The following is an 18,583-nucleotide window of genomic DNA, read 5'->3' on the forward strand; positions in this document are numbered from 1 at the left end:
TTTTTCCTTTTTTGAAATATTCCTCACATTTAACCAAAAATGTTAACCTTCCTCTTTTTTCCAAAAAAGTTTCCCGCTTCTCTTTTAGGAATGAATAGTTGTCCTATTTCGGAATGAATAGTTGTCCTTTCCCAAAAAAATTAACCTTCCTCTTCATTAAAGTCATGTCCCAGATATTTATATTGTTATATTTTAAAAATTTATTAGCATGCTTATATTAAAGTATTTTGTTCTAAACTTGTGTGTACTAAATTTTTTTAAATTTTTTAATTATTATTTTTTCTTAAATTACTAATTAAAGTAATATTAAATTTACGAGAATTAAAAATATTTTTTAAGATTACTTGAAAATATAATTACATGATACACATTCATATTATATTATGATACTGGTTACGCCTTTTTTAGGTGTGTTTCATGTATGGGTTGCGCCTTTTTTGAGCGAGATTTGTCACATCTATTTGTCCATTTTCATTTCGCAATTATGTTAAGAATTTATAGTTTTAAATTCTTTAAAAATATATGTAATTATCTTCAATATTTTTTTTTTTTTTTGGTAGATGGATTATCTTCAATATTTCTTCATAACCAATTTATTTTCTAAAAAATTTTATTGATGATAATTACGTTTGTAAAAAGTGATTTTATAAAAAAATTGAGATAATGATTTTTGTGTTCTTATATCACAAATTTCATTATGCTCTTCAAGGTGGTGATTACACTCCCTATTGTTAAGCACTTACTCTCCATGGTGATTATTTTCTCGTTTTAAGACTTTCAATATAGGTTAGTGTTATTTGTATTTTTTTCTCCCTCTTACGGGTCACACTTGAATTTTATGCTTGTTACTGGAGAATATTCTTTTCATGTAATAGGAGAAATACGTTACCTTTTATTTAAATATTCCGTTGTTTTTCCTTTCCTCATATTTACTTCTACGATTTTAAATACTAATTAAATTTTCTCCTGCTCTAAGCAATTACCATTGAATTGAATTGATGTTGATAATCACTATCTCAGAACGAAACTTTCCTTTTCCACTACATAGACCCTATAAGATGCAGCAACATGACCCAGAGGACGGACAAACAAGAACAACTCCTGAATATTGTAGGTAGCAAATATCTATAGAAAATATGGTAGTGAAGGTGTATGGCCCAACCTATGCTTCCCCAAAACGGGTGATGGTGTGTCTGATTGAGAAGGTAATTAAATTTGAAACGGTACCTGTTGATATCTTCAAGGGAGAACACAAAGATCCTGAGTTCCTCAAGTTGCAGGTTCAATTTTTTTTTTCACTTGATTTTTTGCTTTACAACACTTCTTACCTCACTGGGTTTCTAGATTTTTATTTTTATTTTATTTTATTTTTATTGATACCTATTTCTCATAAATCTACAGCCTTTTGGAGCGCTTCCTGTTATTCAAGATGGTGATTATACTCTCTATGGTTAGCCACTTAGCCCCTTTACTATTTTCTTGAATTTGTTTTATCTCGTGCCATGTACTTAAGGATTTGTGATTTTGCTATTTCTCCTTTTATATCATTCATTTTGATATGGGTGTTTCAAACTTTAGATCAAGATGTTAGATTGAGTTCTGGGGTTAGGACTGGTCATGCTCACTGTTAGAGAATAATATAAATCACTAAAAAGGCCCTCACTCAATAGTTAATTTAAGTTTTTGAGTTGAAATGGTTATTTATATAATATCAGAATTCGAATTCGAAAATTGTTGTACGTTGCATCACCTTTATATATTTGTTGTACGTTGCATCACCTTTATATATTTGTAAAGAGATTTTTCCTAAATTCGAATTCGAAAAATCACTTTAGACGAAATCCCAACTAATGAGGGTAACACTGAAGGCAATCCTTATATATTTGCCAATAGTCGTTTCACAAATTCGAAATCGTCCATTGAATATCTTTACCAGTGCTGAGTCTCACCCTCAATGTGAAAGATTGAAGGCCAACATTCCCAGATTTCATTTCTTTTATTTTTTTGCTAATGTAGAATAATATGTTAATTCTAATACACTTTGTTAAACCTTTTTTTACAGAATCTCGTGCAATAATCAGATACTATGCAGAAAAGTATAAATCCCAAGGGACTGACTTGTTGGGGAAAACAATAGAAGAAAGGGGTCTTGTGGAACAATGGCTTGAAGTTGAAGCACATAACTTTCACCCACCAACCCTCAACTTAGTTAGGAATGTTCTGTTTGCCCCATTAAAGGGAATTCCCTCAGACCAAAAAGTGATTGAAGAGAGTGATGAAAAGCTTGGGAAGGTGCTGGATATTTATGAGGAGAGGCTGTCGAAGAGCAAGTACTTAGCAGGTGATTTCTTCAGCCTTGCTGATCTTAGCCATCTCTCATTTGGTCATTATTTGGTGAATCAAACTGGAAGAGGGAATTTGGTAAGAGAGAGGAAACATGTGAGTGCTTGGTGGAATGATATTAGTGGCAGACCATCATGGAAGAAGGTTCTTCACCTATACAAATACCCTGTCTAGATCTGCTTAGTTCTACTTGATATCTGGTTTGATGCAAGTGCCTTCAGAGTCATCTATTTTCTGCTTGCGAATAAAACTGAGCCTATCTGCATGATGCAGAACTCTAGTTTGTTTTCTAATTTGCTTTTGTTTTCTATACAAAACTAGTTATTTACCCGTGCAACGCACAGGAGAGAAAAAAGAGTCGGTTTTTTTTATCTGGTAAAAATTTATGCAACTTATAAATAAAATTTAGTAATGCCTTTTATCACATATTACGTACGGTACAAATAATAATCAAACATTTTATAAGTGTCAAAGTAATTTTTTTCAGAATAAAGGGAGCTCTCATCTACTACTTATGTTTAAGTTTTGATCACTATTTTTTAAAAAAAAAGATATTCTTACTATCAAAATTTTTTATTACTAACTTACTACCTATCTAATCACCATTGAATCAAAGAAAGAGAATGCTAAAAAGATTTAAAAAAAAAGAAAATGTTGATCCATTGGTGATTAGATAAGTATTGAGTTGGTAGTAGAAGATTTTGGTAGTAAGAATATCTCTCATCTTTTTCAAATATTGAAAGAACTGTAAGTGTTGATGACTACCCCATATCTATGAGTCAGATTTATTTTCTACAGTAGAACGAATATATATAAACAGAACCAAATGAACTACGTTAATAATTGAAATTATTTAGGATCAACACTACTTGACATTCAAATGATTTTCATGTCTTTAGTTTAATTTATAGAAGCAAAAACCGCACTGTAACATCATATCCTGCATCTCTTAGCTACGGTGATATCCATTGGAGTCTCCAATTAACGAACAGAATTGTACCATAAATTATGGGAAGAAATTGCATGAACAAAATAGAATGTTGAAATTTTTATGGTACCATTAAACTCACAATGTCAAATAAGGTTTCGTTGTCATTAGCAGATAAATATTTGATATGCAAAATATTAAAGTTGCCGATTAGCTCATCTATGGTTCAAAATAATTTTTGAGCTCTGTACCCTCCACGTTGCTAAAATTGATATTCAATAATGATAATTTAATATATTGATAATTTCTTATTATACTAAGCATGCATAAAAGAAGTAGAAAAATAAAGGGATACATAAGTGAAGCTTACAGTTTCAAATATGTATGAGGTATATGCAATAGGCGTCGCATCATGTTTTAATAAATCTGGTCTTTTTACCTGAGACCATCCCAATAAAGTTATTAGAATTCTTTTTTTTTTTTTTTTGGATACAGAGGAAACAGAAAAAACAGCAAAACAAAACTTAGCTACTGATAGTTCTGGGGTACAAAGAACCTGTCAAATCATTGCCTAGTAAAACCCTACAGCCCCGGGGGGGATTTTCAAAAAACTGGGTACTCCAATCCTCAGTCCCCGGGTTCGATGCAAGCCAGTCGGCTACTCCACTTGCCTCTCTATGGGTGTGAGAGAACCTGATTGACCAATCTCTACTAGAAAGGATCTGGATCTTTGAAACCAACATGGAAAAAGGTAGATGATCAGGACAGTTTTTTTCTATCACTTCTAAAGCCGAAGAAGAGTCTGATTCCAACCATACGTATTTAAATTGTCTAATCCACGCCAGTTCCAAACCCATTAAGATTAGGGTTGGTAAAAACGAGCCAACCCGTCGGGTTGGCTCGCAACCCGTCCTAAATGAGTCGGGTTGGGTTGGTGTTAATCAGCTGCCAACCCGACTCGATACAACCCAGACCCAAACGAGCCAGCCCGCGAGTCAAACGGGCCAGCTCGCGGGTTGGGGATTTTTTTTTGTTTGATTAAAAAAATAATATGAAAACTAATACCCTAATTTCTGCCCCCTTTTGACATTTCATCTCACTAGTTCATTTTGCAATCAGCCTTGTTTATTTTCTCACACCTTGCAATCGAAGAACCCTATCTCACGCCTCACAATCTGCTCACGCCTCACAGTAAGGTCTTCTCACATTTAGTTTACCATTTTGTTTTTTATTTAGTTTACCGTTTTGTTTTCTAAATTATTTTGTCAAACAGATTTGCTGATTTCCCCCATTTCATCTTCGCTCTCCAACTAGAAGTCAGCAGCTCCAACTCGAAGTCACCAGATTTGCAGGACATCACTGATTCTCATCTCCTCAGGTCATTCATTTCCCCCCTTCGACATGGATTTTTATTCTCTGATTCGATTCGATGCTGTTGGTTACTTGATTTATAATGGTACTTGTTGATTTTTCTCAGGTTATAATTTTTGAAGTCATGTTATAATTTTTGAATTCATCTATCAAGGATAAGCTATACAACACGGAATACAAATTTTATCATCTCATTACTGAAGTGTGAGTTTAATACTTACAGCCAACCAAAAAAGAGGTAGCTTACTAATTTTTTTATGTCAAATTCCACATTATCTCAACTCTCCATCTTAACTAGAAAAGGCATTCGTTTTTTACAGTAAACCAAGCAAGATATTTACAAGATAGCTACTTCTATTAACTCAGCTTCGCGATGAATATAAGAATGAGAAATAAATGCTATGATACTGCATACCATAGGAGGACTAACAGTTCCAGTATTAATTTCTTATATTGGTTTTACTCTTGTCAATTGTCATGCTATTACTTTTTAAGATATATAAATATGCATTCCGTGTCATTTTTTTTAGTGAACTTTGGATACAGTTTGCATTGGGAGGGAAAGAATATTTCTTCTTAAAGAATAGAGTTAGTCATTAGAAAGTTAGTTAGAGGAAGGTTTTGTTTGTCTAAAAGGAGGTGTTTCCCTCTATATGTGATAGACTGGGTATTTTTCTGAATATTGGCCTAGAGTGCTCATTTTGATAAGGGGAGTGCCCCTTGGCATTTGGCAAGAGAAATGTCTCTTGTATGTTCATTTGATTTTATCATCAGTAAACAGAGATTTATATTCAAACACCAATTAACCATAGAAAACTAATCTGAATCAAACAAGAGTTTGTAAAAATCATGAATGTTTTGTCACCAGAAAATTGATTTGAAAGTAACTTAATATAATACTAAAATATGAATTGGGATTTAATAAAACAAGTAAAATTTTCCCTCCTGGACGCCAAAAACCCCATATAAATTACAAGTTGCAACTGAAAAACTGTCAAAACTAACACGGACGCTAAAACGCTCCCTCCTGGACGTTTTAGCGCCATCTTCAACATCCATTCAACTGCTTTCAACTGGCTTCAGCGTTAAAACCTTCTGTTTGGGCGTTTTAGCGCTGAAGATCAGCATATTTTTGGCTTTGACGTGCAGCAGCGCGCTAAAACGTTCTGGTTGGACGTTTTAGCGCTCCAGACCAGCATCTTTTGGCTTCTTTCTGTAACAGGGCGCTAAAACGTCCTGTATGGACGTTTTAGCGCTCAACACTTAGAATTTTTCTCTTCTTCAGAATCTTCTTCCTTCTCCCAGTTGCCTTTTAAGCTTGATTTTCCTACAAGAACAATGCAAATTTTCAATAAAGCTTCTTGAACTTGTAGTTGAGGACATTCTAGGATATTAACCTCTTTTTCCATCATTAAATCACACAAATTGATACTAATTCGTGCTGTAAAACCTGATTATTTAACACTATACCAAGTAAATGAAATCATAAAGCCTAAATTTCTGTATTGATCTTTATAGTCATGAAGCAATTTATGCAAGAACTATAAATACCTGTGTAGATCTGTCCTAATTTTTCTAACCTTACCTATGTTGATCTGTCCTAATTTTTTACATGCAGGCATCAAATTTGTAACGTGCAGACTTTAAATCTCTCTGAAATGGCTGATTCGAATAGGTAAATATTTTCCTATTTTTCAAATCTCTCATTACCATTTCCGCTATAGTAATTTTATATTAAACTTTGATTTAGGGAAAGTTTGGCATTCATTGAAGAGGGCAATGATGCTGATGCAGAAAGCGATGAATTGGAAGTTGAAGAAGGACCTGCTTTTAAAAAGCCTAGGAAAAGGCAAGCGCGTTGCTGGAAATATTTCACAATAATAGGAGAAAAAGGGAATGAAAAGGCAAGATGCAATGATTGCAAGATAGAGTACAAGATGGACAGTAAGACTTGCGGTACGTCTACTTTAAACCGTCACATTAACAAATGCACACAAATCAAACATGAAGATATTGGCCAAGTCATTTTAGACATGCAAGGTAAAATGAAGGCTATAAAAATAGATATGAAGGTAGCACGTGAGATGTATGCTGAAGCTGTTATTGAACATGACCAGCCCTTTAACTTTACTGAGTATAGGAAGTTTAGGCGTTTTCATAATTACTTGAATCCAGATTGGACTGGCATTTCTAGAAATTCTCTTAAACAAGATGTTTTAAATGTGCACATGAGAGACAAGAAGAAGCTGAAAAAGATGTTTGGTAGCATTGAAAGTAGGATGTGCTTAACTTCATATTTGTGGAAATCTTGTAATACCGAGGGTTATGTTTGCTTAACTGCCCATTTCATTGATGTAAATTGGAAGCTGAATAGTAAAATTATTGCCTTCCGTTATATGCCTTCTCCTCATACTGGATTTGAATTGACTCATAAAATACTTGGTTTGTTAAAGGAATGTGGCATAGAGAAGAAGATTTTTACCATTACTTTGGATAATGCAGCTGCAAATGACTCTATGGTTGGTGGTTTGAGAAGCCAATTGAATATGCAAAAATTGTTGTTATGTGATGGAAATTTTTCCATGTGCGTTGTTATGCATACATATTGAATTTGATTGTTCAAGATGGAGTAAAAGTTGTAAATGATGCCTTGTCTCGGATTAGAGAGAGTGTTAAATATATAAAAGGCTCAGAATCAAGAATGATCAAATTTAAGGAGTACATTGAACAAGTTGGTGGTGAGAACACTGTAACTGCATTGATAGCAGATGTACCCACTAGATGGAATTTCACTTATGAAATGCTTGATCGTGCTCACAAATTCAGGCGTGAGTTATCAATTCTCCAATTGAGTGATAGAAATTACAAGTATTGTCCTTCAGAAGAAGAGTGGAATAGGTTGGAAATTCTTTGTCGGTTCTTGCAACCGTTTTGTGAGATCACTAATTTGATGTCTGGCACTTCTTATCCTACTTCTAACTTGTATTTTCTACAAGTTTGGAAAATTCAGCGTGTTCTCATTCGTATGAGTACTGATGAAGATGTGGTGGTAAGTAGCATGGCTAATAAGATGATGGATAAGTTTCAAGAATATTGGGAAGAGTATAGTGATGTGCTTTCACTGGGAGCTGTTCTTGATCCTCGCATTAAGTTTACTACATTATCTTTTTGTCATAGAAAGATTGATGCTTACACACATGATGACAAGATGGAAAATATAAAGGCAAACGTGTATAAGCTCTTTGATAATTATGTAAACATTAATTCATCAACTACCACTGATCAAAGTCAAGATAACACTCACTTTTCAAGTCAAGGGTCAATGGAAACGAGAGGATGGAATGATGAGATCTTTGATGTAAGTTCATGTTTAGCAAAAAGCTTTAATTATGTTATATCATATTCATTTTCTCGCCTCAATTTATGCATGTACTTACTTACTTCAATTATTATGTTTTTGCACTTCTCAAATATGATAGGAATTGTTCTTGCACAATCAACACCTTGCAATAAATGCTGGAAAATATGAACTTGATGTTTATTTAGAGGAGCCTATATTGGTTATTGACAACTGGAATAGTTTTGATGCATTGCAATGGTGGAAGGATAATAGTTGTCGTTTTCCTAATCTATCATTAATGGCTTATGACTTGTTAAGCATTTATTACCACTGTGGCATCTGAATCTGCTTTTAGCATTGGATCACGTGTGCTTAATAAATATAGAAATAAGTTGTTGTCAAAGAATGTTGAAGCTTTGGTATGTACCCGCAATTGGTTGGCTAGTTTTGTTGCCAATGGTAATTTATTTATTTTCAATGCAATTAAAATTTCATTTTCATTTGTCATTGTAACCTTAATTGATTATTTACATTTTATGGTTTGTGTTTTGTAGATGATGATGATGATGGCATTTCCCATATATTAGCTTCTTCACGGGGATCTAATGGTCATGAAACTTTGTAGATGATCTAATGATGATGGTGTACTTTTGGATGTTTAGATTTTGATATTGTACTGTATGTCTGTATTGGCCATGGGAACTCATAGGACAATTTTTATTTTGTAATGTGTTTGTCTACTGCTGTGTTGGGATTTCTTAATTTATTGGTTATGTTCCACAAAAATCAATTTTTTCTAGCCAACCCGCGAGCCAATATTTCGAGCTAGCCAACCAGCGAGCCAACCCACTGGCATCATTTCGAGCCAACCCACGAGCTTTTTTTGAGCCAACCCGCAAGCTTTTTCCGAGCCAACCCTAACCCGGCTCAGGTTGGGCTGGGTTGGGTTTTCTGGCTCGTTTATTTTTTCAAGCCAACCCTAACCCGACCCGATTTTTACAGGTTGAATACGGGTTGGACCGGGTCGAGCCGGGTTGGCCCATTTTGCCATCCCTAGTTAAGATGCCCCACAGTTCCGCCATGAAGGAGTTATTGAAACTTGTGTTTTTGCTAAAACCCACAATCCATCCTCCTTGGCTATTCCTGATCACACCACCGTAGCCTGATTTTCTTCTATTATTGCTACTAGCTCCATTAGTATTAACCTTAACCCACCCTGGACCTGGGAGACGCAACTTGATAAACGCTAGTTGTTTCTGTCTCACTACAAGGCCTGCCTTCACCAGCGTATGGTGAGCATGTCGAGCATTTCGAGAAAACTGGGAAGCCCTGAAACTCACTTGCTGGGGACTATCTGATGCGCTATTAAAATCAAAGTTATTCATTTCCTTCCACATATACCAACACGTGACTCCAAAGAGCAGATTCCACTCGGTTTGGGATGGACCAGTTCTGCAGTCCTTAAGGTTCCTGGAAACCCAGTCCATTACATTCCCCTGGAAGAAAGTTACTCGGTCATTAAAGCTCAAAAGGTGGAGCCAAACGTCCTTTGCCCAAGTGCAGTATCGAAGGAGATGAAGGGAGTCTTCCACCTGTAAATTACATCTAGGACATATGGATGAAGTGCACATATGTCTTATGTACCTCATATTGTTTGTAAGAAGTTTATTTCCCAGCAGTAGCCAAATAAAGGTTCTGATTCTCTGCGGGCCATTACATTTCCAGGCTAGTTTCCATTCAACAATACTCAAATGATCCTCCTCGGTGGTTAGTTTTTGGTAAGCAGATTTGATGGTAAATTTTCCATCATTAGAGTGAGCCCATGTAACTTTATCCTCACCCCACCATTTGTCTCTGGAGGCATGATCCCCGCGATAAAATTCATGCCCTCGTTAGATATAAGGTGGTTGAAAAGGATCCAGTTCCAGTTTCCATTAGAATCGACGTACTCCGCTACCTTCCCTTCCAGCATGGATTCGGGAACATGGTTCACTGTAAAGTCAAACACTCTGCTAGAGGGAAACCAAGCATGCTTCGAAAAATTTGTTGAATGCCCATCTCCTAAAACGATCCTTTACCCATCTGCTATCTTACCCCAGAGTTTCGAAACTCCCTTCCACAAATTTGAGCTGTTAGTCTTTCTGGGTATGGTAGGAATTAGCTTAGGCCCACTCTATATTTATTCCTCAAAACCCTAGCCCAAACGCTATCCTTGTTTGTGATAATTTTGTGACCCACTTTCATAATCATTGCACTGTTGAACGATCGAAGGTCCTTTAAGCCCAGCCCTCCCTCCTTTGGCAATTTTCAATCTATCTCCCAATCGACTAAATGAGTTTTCCTTTTGGTACTAGTCGAACCCCACACAAAGTTCCTAGTGCAGTTTTGGATGTCATCACAAATTGTGAGTGGCACAATCGACGTTTGAATGGTATATGTCGGCAGTGCATTTAAGACAGCTTTAGCTAGGGTCACTCTACCAGTAGCCTCCATTCAGGACAAGTCTTCTTCTCCAAATCTTTCAATTTTATGTGTTTAGGGTGAGTCGATTAGTGGCTTCGACAATGATACCAACATTGTGAAGCTTTCCTGAGACTCACAATTTGGATGTTCATGGTTATTGATGAGCTTCACGCTATCCTTAATCTTGTCGCGTACACAATTAATGATGTGGACTTTAATCGGATGGAGGTACAGACGCTCAAGTATATCCCTAAGCTTACCAGTTTTTTCATACTTGGGACATATTGAGGAGGCTAGTAAAGGTTGCTTCCCTTACTAAGAAGAATGGAAAATGAGTTATGCAATATTCAAGGTCAAGTAGCTGAAGAAAGAGAAGGAGGAAGAAGTTGTTAAGGCGGGCCAACTTCAAGCCAAGGTGGAACATCAACAAAAGCAAGAAATTGAATCTTCCAAGGTGTTCAAGGTAGCCATCAAGCGAGCTCAAAAGGTGGAGAAGGGTCTGACCGACCTTGAGCTTGCTAGGCCAGAAAATGAGAAGGTGAGCTATCAGAAGTTGGTGAGTGCCTTCGAGATTATAGTCCCAGAGATTTTCTGATGTGTCTCCAATTTATTATGTATTAAGGGTTAATATGAGCATGAAATTGATTTAAAAGATAATTAAAAGATATGAGAATTGTAATTAAATTGTTATTTTATTCTCATTAATGTTCTCATAAAAATTCTTATATTTTGCAGTAATTTCCAGCTCAAAAGAGTGATAAATCAGAGAGCTTAATGGATTTGCTTTGGATTTCTAAATCATATAATTCATTGAAGATCTTATTGAATCTTCCCTTCAATATTTTGAAGGAAAGTTTTCCTTTAAATATAAAAGGAAAGGTTTTAAAAATTTATTAAAGAAATGATTGGAGATTCTAGTGAAGATTCCATTGAAGATATTATGCGAAATTAAAAGATATGGTTCATCACTATAAAAAGGCAACTCTTGGAAACAGAAAGAGGTTGTCACATTTAGAAAGAGAGGAGATTTTGCTAGAGATTGAAGATTTCAGAGAGAGAAGCTTGAAGAATTTGGCAACATTGATTTCTTTTCTTCTTCTTCTTCTTCATGACTTCTTCTACTTCTTTTTCTTTCTTTAATTTGTTTTAGCCAACTATGTCTGGCTAAATTTATTTTATAGTTAGGAATATGGATCCAACGTGAATCGTTGTTTTGGTTTAGATTTTTTCATTAATAAACTGTCTTAAATTATTTGTGTTTACCTTGATTTGCATGCTTAAATTCTTGTATAATCTAGTCAATTATATAGGGATAAAGAGGGTTAGGATTCACAATAGATATATTGGGATCTTGATCTAGACAGGGGTAGAATACCTATTCTTGCATGATATGGACATAAGCTTGTAGGAATTACAAATTTTTATAATTCATCGCGCTTAAGGCTTAATCTAAAAGGGATTTCTAGGACATTAGGATTCCGATTGGGTTAAAAGGATAAAGAACTAAGACATTAGAATTTAACCAATTAATTTTTAGATGATGAATTGTTTGAAATAATTGAGATAGAATATTATTTCAATTGTAATTAAACCAATTAAGGGGGATCAGAGGTGAAGTAAACCTAACTGCATTTTTATTCAAAATTTCAAGTTCATCTTTTTAATTAATTTCTTTTAATATCATCTATATTTAATTTTAATTAAATATTGGTTACCTGTGAAATCACCTTTTGAATTATCTAACTTAGATAAAAACGATGAAACTATTGCTTGTAATTAGTCCTCGTGGGAACGATACTCTACTCGTTCACTTTATTACTTGTATGACCGGTATACTTGCCGTGTTCACAATATTTTGCTCAATGCTCTTGGGTGAGTGAAGATTTTTAAGAAGACTACAAATAGTGATATTTATTTGTTTTGCTGAGTCGTTTAACTGGAGTATTGTTTTGTCATTTACTTGATGTCTATACGCATTCTAGTGACCATCTCCTCAGCCGAGGAAGGGCACTTTACTCTTGCATTGAATTCTTCGAGTGCAAAATTTGCATAGTAATGAGAATTGAGTAATAATGAGATGATAGTCCTTTTGCTGCATTTGATCTCAAGGCTTAACCAGTGCATGCTGAATGAATAGAATTTTTTTTAATGAAAACATGATTGATAACTTGATAATAAGTAAATTGCGTAAAAAAAATGAGCTGTATTTATATTCCTAAGCGAGAACAATGAACAGGGTTTGAGACGACTTTAGGTGAATTCTGCTAGTAGTAAAGCTTTCGAGGAACTTCTGTGACAGGTCTAATAGACAATGTCAAAAAGTTAATTTTAGGAGGAAAAGGAAAGAAAGGAAACAAGAGAGTTTTATTAATCCCTTACTTATTTGTGAGTTTAAAAAAATGGGAGAAGAGAATTGAGGATTTTTTTTTAAATCCTTCAAAACCTTTCTTACTCTTAAAATTAAAGTTCCCCCAATTTGAGGGGTTTCAGAGGAAAATATTAAAAATTACTTATCTATCCTTAGCATTAAAATGCGAAAACTACATAAAAGTGAATCATTTTTAAATGTGACATTTGAAAAGTCTCAAATACCGACATAATTTATCGACGTAAAATATTTCATTGAAAATAGAAATAGTTATAAAATTTTTTACAAAAATCATATTACGTCGAAAATAGAGACAAAAATTTTTCCGTCTAAACTAAAGATGAAAATAGAGAAGGAACAAGATTTTGCCATAATCTTTGACATAAATTATTTCATGGAAAAAATTATTGTCAAAAATCTTGAAAGAATCTAAATTTTGTGAAAATTTTAACGCAAATATTTCCGTCAAACTTTTTATCGAAAAATATTTTAGTCAAAAATTTAGACAAAACACATTTCCATCGAAAAGTTTTGGCGAAAAAAATTCCATACAAATTTTTGACGAAAAGCATCTCCATCAAAATTTTCAACGGAGCACATTTCCAGCAAATTTTTTTGAAAAAATATATCCATAAAAATTTGTGACGAAAAACATTTCTGTAAGGAATTTTGGCTTAATTTTTTTTGTCAAAATTCTTTATGGAATCTAAATTTCTTAAAAACAATTCCCCAAAATATTTCACAAAAAACATATTTATCGAAATTTTTTATGAAAAATATTTCCATCAAAATTTTCAACGAAACACATTTCTATTGAATTTTTTGACGAAAAATATATCCATACATTTTTTTGACGAAAATCATTTTTGTAAAAAAATTTCTTAAAAATTCTTTACAGAAACTAAATTCCATCGAAATATTTTGACGAAAAAATTTTCATCAAAAATTTTGACAAAAAAAATATCTACTGAAATTTTCGACGAAACACATTTTCATCAAAAATTTAGATAAAAAATATTTCCAAAAAAATTTACAATGGAACATATTTTCGGTAAAAAAATGTCGAAGGAAAAATATTTTCGTTAAAAATTTGATGAAAAAAATTTCAAGGACAAACTAATCCGTTCAAATTCTTTACAGAATCTAAATTCCGTCGAAAGTTTTCAATGAAGTATTTCCCTCAAAAATTTTGGCGGTAAAAAGATCTCATTAACCCTCCATATTTCTCCCTTATCATTTTTGTAACTCCCAAACAAGAGTAGAGAATACTCTTCAATTTCCTTCTCTTCCGTCTCCCTTGGATTCCCTTCCCCTCCAATCACCCAAACAAATTTATGTCTGTGATGAACCAATGAATTGAGAGGAACTTTTGGGAGAGATCCCTAAAGACTCTAGCATTGAATGGGTATTAGGCTCCAACTTGGAACACGGTCGTCATGAAGGCTGATAGGTTCTTGTATTGATCTTTACTTCCATCCTATAATAAACCATGACACGGTCCGCGAATGGGCTGTCATCCTCCTCTTCGTCCAGGACCAGGAGGGATTGCTACTGATGAACAACCTACTCTTGAGTAGCACTGGTAGCTGGCTCATTTATTAATCAAAACAACGTAGTTTTTGGGGTAGCTGTAGATAATCTTATCTAAAGTGGTTGTAGAAATGTTTACCCTTATATATATATATATGTGTGTAATATGACAAAAATATTTCTTAAGCAATTTGAGATATATTTATCTCCATTTATCTAAAAACTACATCGTTTTGTTTATTTATTTCCTTATATTAATTGATTCCCATTTGAATGATTATGATTTCATTTTTCTCTCTCTTTCTTTATCACCATTGATCCATCTTTGTATGGTTATAATTTAGTAGCCGGAGATGAAATTATCTCAAGCAGCTTCAAAAATCATAAACTATATATATATATATATATTTGTGTGTGTGTGAAAAGAGACTCGTACATGTATGGGATAAAATGACAATAATTAAACACTTGGATAAAAAAACCATAAAAAGAAAATAAATAGCCTAAAAAATGGATTTTGTACTAAAGCTGCTTATTTATTTAAATGGTAATTTAATTATTAATTAATTAATCCAAAAGTAAATGCTAATTGATTCATTTTGTTTTCTAAACTAATATGGAAAACATAATTTAAAATGTGACTTCTTAGATAAGAAATTGTAAGCTAAGAAATAATTTATCTTTTAAAAAGAAGTAATTATGATTATAGATTATTTTGGACCTGTACATATCACATGCGCAAGATAGTTTTTTCACCCGACACATGTTAAATAATTATATGTATAATTAAAAGATTATTAATCATGATATGTGTTTAACACACATGGACGCTACTAGAAAAGTCTCAATTTTAGACGAAAAAATAATTCTGGTCAAAAATATTCTAAAAAATAAATAAAAATCATGTTTATGAAGTTTTCGACGGAAATTTTTTTTCGTACAAAAAATTTCGACGGAAAACGTATTGCGTCGAAAATGTTATAATAAAAATAAATCAAAAAAAATTTATATTTATGAAATTTTTGACGAAATTCAGGTTTCGTCAAAATTCATGTTTCGTCGAAAATATCTGACCGAAATTAAATTCCGTCAAAAACCTTAAAAAAAATTAAATAAAAAAAATAATATTTATGAAGTTTTCGACAAAAAATAAATTCGTCGAAACCATTAAAAAAATTAAATAAAAAATTTATATTTATGAAGTTTTCAACGGAATTCATTTTCCGTTGAAATATTTTTACAAAAAATAAATTTCATTTAGCAAAATTGGTTAATATTTATAACTTACTTCATTTTATAATCTTAGTTGTTTACAGTTTTGATAAAATAAAATAAAATAATATTGAATACTTAAAATGTAAAAAATATTTACATTTAATTAAATAAATTTCTTATTCAATATATTTTTTTCTTATTGGATTAGATTTTGACAAATTTTTTTTTTAAATTGTTTTAATTTTTCCTTTTTTGAAATATTCCTCACATTTAACAAAAAATGTTAACCGTCCTCTTTTTTCCAAAAAAGTTTCCCGCTTCTCTTTTAGGAATGAATAGTTGTCCTATTTCGGAAAAAATTAACCTTCCTCTTCATTAAAGTCATGTCCCAGATATTTATATTGTTATATTTTAAAAATTTATTAGCATGCTTATATTAAAGTATTTTGTTCTAAACTTGTTCGTACTAAATTTTTTTTAAATTTTTTAATTATTATTTTTTCTTAAATTACTAATTAAAGTAATATTAAATTTACGAGAATTAAAAATATTTTTTAAGATTACTTGAAAATATAATTACATGATACACATTCATATTATATTATGATACTGGTTACGCCTTTTTTAGGTGTGTTTCATGTATGGGTTGCGCCTTTTTTGAGCGAGATTTGTCACATCTATTTGTCCATTTTCATTTCGCAATTATGTTAAGAATTTATAGTTTTAAATTCTTTAAAAATATATGTAATTATCTTCAATATTTTTTTTTTTTTTTGGTAGATGGATTATCTTCAATATTTCTTCATAACCAATTTATTTTCTAAAAAATTTTATTGATGATAATTACGTTTGTAAAAAGTGATTTTATAAAAAAATTGAGATAATGATTTTTGTGTTCTTATATCACAAATTTCATTATGCTCTTCAAGGTGGTGATTACACTCCCTATTGTTAAGCACTTACTCTCCATGGTGATTATTTTCTCGTTTTAAGACTTTCAATATAGGTTAGTGTTATTTGTATTTTTTTCTCCCTCTTACGGGTCACACTTGAATTTTATGCTTGTTACTGGAGAATATTCTTTTCATGTAATAGGAGAAATACGTTACCTTTTATTTAAATATTCCGTTGTTTTTCCTTTCCTCATATTTACTTCTACGATTTTAAATACTAATTAAATTTTCTCCTGCTCTAAGCAATTACCATTGAATTGAATTGATGTTGATAATCACTATCTCAGAACGAAACTTTCCTTTTCCACTACATAGACCCTATAAGATGCAGCAACATGACCCAGAGGACGGACAAACAAGAACAACTCCTGAATATTGTAGGTAGCAAATATCTATAGAAAATATGGTAGTGAAGGTGTATGGCCCAACCTATGCTTCCCCAAAACGGGTGATGGTGTGTCTGATTGAGAAGGTAATTAAATTTGAAACGGTACCTGTTGATATCTTCAAGGGAGAACACAAAGATCCTGAGTTCCTCAAGTTGCAGGTTCAATTTTTTTTTTCACTTGATTTTTTGCTTTACAACACTTCTTACCTCACTGGGTTTCTAGATTTTTATTTTTATTTTATTTTATTTTTATTGATACCTATTTCTCATAAATCTACAGCCTTTTGGAGCGCTTCCTGTTATTCAAGATGGTGATTATACTCTCTATGGTTAGCCACTTAGCCCCTTTACTATTTTCTTGAATTTGTTTTATCTCGTGCCATGTACTTAAGGATTTGTGATTTTGCTATTTCTCCTTTTATATCATTCATTTTGATATGGGTGTTTCAAACTTTAGATCAAGATGTTAGATTGAGTTCTGGGGTTAGGACTGGTCATGCTCACTGTTAGAGAATAATATAAATCACTAAAAAGGCCCTCACTCAATAGTTAATTTAAGTTTTTGAGTTGAAATGGTTATTTATATAATATCAGAATTCGAATTCGAAAATTGTTGTACGTTGCATCACCTTTATATATTTGTTGTACGTTGCATCACCTTTATATATTTGTAAAGAGATTTTTCCTAAATTCGAATTCGAAAAATCACTTTAGACGAAATCCCAACTAATGAGGGTAACACTGAAGGCAATCCTTATATATTTGCCAATAGTCGTTTCACAAATTCGAAATCGTCCATTGAATATCTTTACCAGTGCTGAGTCTCACCCTCAATGTGAAAGATTGAAGGCCAACATTCCCAGATTTCATTTCTTTTATTTTTTTGCTAATGTAGAATAATATGTTAATTCTAATACACTTTGTTAAACCTTTTTTTACAGAATCTCGTGCAATAATCAGATACTATGCAGAAAAGTATAAATCCCAAGGGACTGACTTGTTGGGGAAAACAATAGAAGAAAGGGGTCTTGTGGAACAATGGCTTGAAGTTGAAGCACATAACTTTCACCCACCAACCCTCAACTTAGTTAGGAATGTTCTGTTTGCCCCATTAAAGGGAATTCCCTCAGACCAAAAAGTGATTGAAGAGAGTGATGAAAAGCTTGGGAAGGTGCTGGATATTTATGAGGAGAGGCTGTCGAAGAGCAAGTACTTAGCAGGTGATTTCTTCAGCCTTGCTGATCTTAGCCATCTCTCATTTGGTCATTATTTGGTGAATCAAACTGGAAGAGGGAATTTGGTAAGAGAGAGGAAACATGTGAGTGCTTGGTGGAATGATATTAGTGGCAGACCATCATGGAAGAAGGTTCTTCACCTATACAAATACCCTGTCTAGATCTGCTTAGTTCTACTTGATATCTGGTTTGATGCAAGTGCCTTCAGAGTCATCTATTTTCTGCTTGCGAATAAAACTGAGCCTATCTGCATGATGCAGAACTAGTTTGTTTTCTAATTTGCTTTTGTTTTCTATACAAAACTAGTTATTTACCCGTGCAACGCACAGGAGAGAAAAAGAGTCGGTTTTTTTTATCTGGTAAAAATTTATGCAACTTATAAATAAAATTTAGTAATGCCTTTTATCACATATTACGTACGGTACAAATAATAATCAAACATTTTATAA

General features: G+C 32.9%; 3 protein-coding genes across 3 annotated transcripts; all 3 read left to right on the plus strand.

Moving 5' to 3' along the window:
* Nucleotides 1-1,059: 1,059 nt before the first annotated feature.
* LOC133301760 (glutathione S-transferase F9-like) lies at nucleotides 1,060-2,729 on the plus strand. The gene is made up of 3 exons (XM_061501453.1): nucleotides 1,060-1,280; nucleotides 1,402-1,450; nucleotides 2,063-2,729. The coding sequence occupies exons 1-3, from the start codon at nucleotides 1,137-1,139 to the stop codon at nucleotides 2,515-2,517; spliced, it is 648 nt and encodes a 215-aa protein (XP_061357437.1). The 5' UTR covers nucleotides 1,060-1,136; the 3' UTR covers nucleotides 2,518-2,729.
* Nucleotides 2,730-6,300: 3,571 nt separating this feature from the next.
* LOC133301759 (zinc finger BED domain-containing protein RICESLEEPER 2-like) lies at nucleotides 6,301-8,607 on the plus strand. Its single transcript, XM_061501452.1, has 6 exons — nucleotides 6,301-6,317; nucleotides 6,393-7,168; nucleotides 7,267-8,000; nucleotides 8,122-8,240; nucleotides 8,338-8,441; nucleotides 8,537-8,607. The coding sequence occupies exons 1-6, from the start codon at nucleotides 6,301-6,303 to the stop codon at nucleotides 8,605-8,607; spliced, it is 1,821 nt and encodes a 606-aa protein (XP_061357436.1).
* An 8,228-nt stretch (nucleotides 8,608-16,835) lies between these two features.
* Nucleotides 16,836-18,375, plus strand: LOC133301761 (glutathione S-transferase F9-like). The gene is made up of 3 exons (XM_061501454.1): nucleotides 16,836-17,058; nucleotides 17,180-17,228; nucleotides 17,841-18,375. Exons 1-3 carry the CDS (start codon nucleotides 16,915-16,917, stop codon nucleotides 18,293-18,295), a joined length of 648 nt encoding a protein of 215 aa, XP_061357438.1. The 5' UTR covers nucleotides 16,836-16,914; the 3' UTR covers nucleotides 18,296-18,375.
* Nucleotides 18,376-18,583: the final 208 nt, after the last annotated feature.

This window comes from Gastrolobium bilobum, unplaced genomic scaffold (assembly GCF_033153095.1).
Source record: "Gastrolobium bilobum isolate Gb01-03AN ecotype WA unplaced genomic scaffold, APGP_CSIRO_Gbil_v1 utg294755, whole genome shotgun sequence".
Classification (NCBI taxonomy): Eukaryota; Viridiplantae; Streptophyta; class Magnoliopsida; order Fabales; family Fabaceae; genus Gastrolobium; species Gastrolobium bilobum.

What these genes read in the sequence shown, in the direction of transcription:
- LOC133301760 (XM_061501453.1), top strand. Translation starts at nt 1,137, where the DNA reads ATGGTAGTGAAGGTGTATGGCCCAACCTATGCTTCCCCAAAACGGGTG. An exon ending in CTGAGTTCCTCAAGTTGCAG is followed by an intron (nt 1,281 to 1,401) that starts GTTCAATTTTTT and finishes ATAAATCTACAG; the next exon opens with CCTTTTGGAGCGCTTCCTGT. An exon ending in TGGTGATTATACTCTCTATG is followed by an intron (nt 1,451 to 2,062) that starts GTTAGCCACTTA and finishes CTTTTTTTACAG; the next exon opens with AATCTCGTGCAATAATCAGA.
- LOC133301759 (XM_061501452.1), top strand. An exon ending in AAATGACTCTATGGTTGGTG is followed by an intron (nt 7,169 to 7,266) that starts GTTTGAGAAGCC and finishes TGATTGTTCAAG; the next exon opens with ATGGAGTAAAAGTTGTAAAT. An exon ending in AGTTTTGATGCATTGCAATG is followed by an intron (nt 8,241 to 8,337) that starts GTGGAAGGATAA and finishes ATCTGCTTTTAG; the next exon opens with CATTGGATCACGTGTGCTTA.
- LOC133301761 (XM_061501454.1), top strand. Translation starts at nt 16,915, where the DNA reads ATGGTAGTGAAGGTGTATGGCCCAACCTATGCTTCCCCAAAACGGGTG. An exon ending in CTGAGTTCCTCAAGTTGCAG is followed by an intron (nt 17,059 to 17,179) that starts GTTCAATTTTTT and finishes ATAAATCTACAG; the next exon opens with CCTTTTGGAGCGCTTCCTGT. An exon ending in TGGTGATTATACTCTCTATG is followed by an intron (nt 17,229 to 17,840) that starts GTTAGCCACTTA and finishes CTTTTTTTACAG; the next exon opens with AATCTCGTGCAATAATCAGA.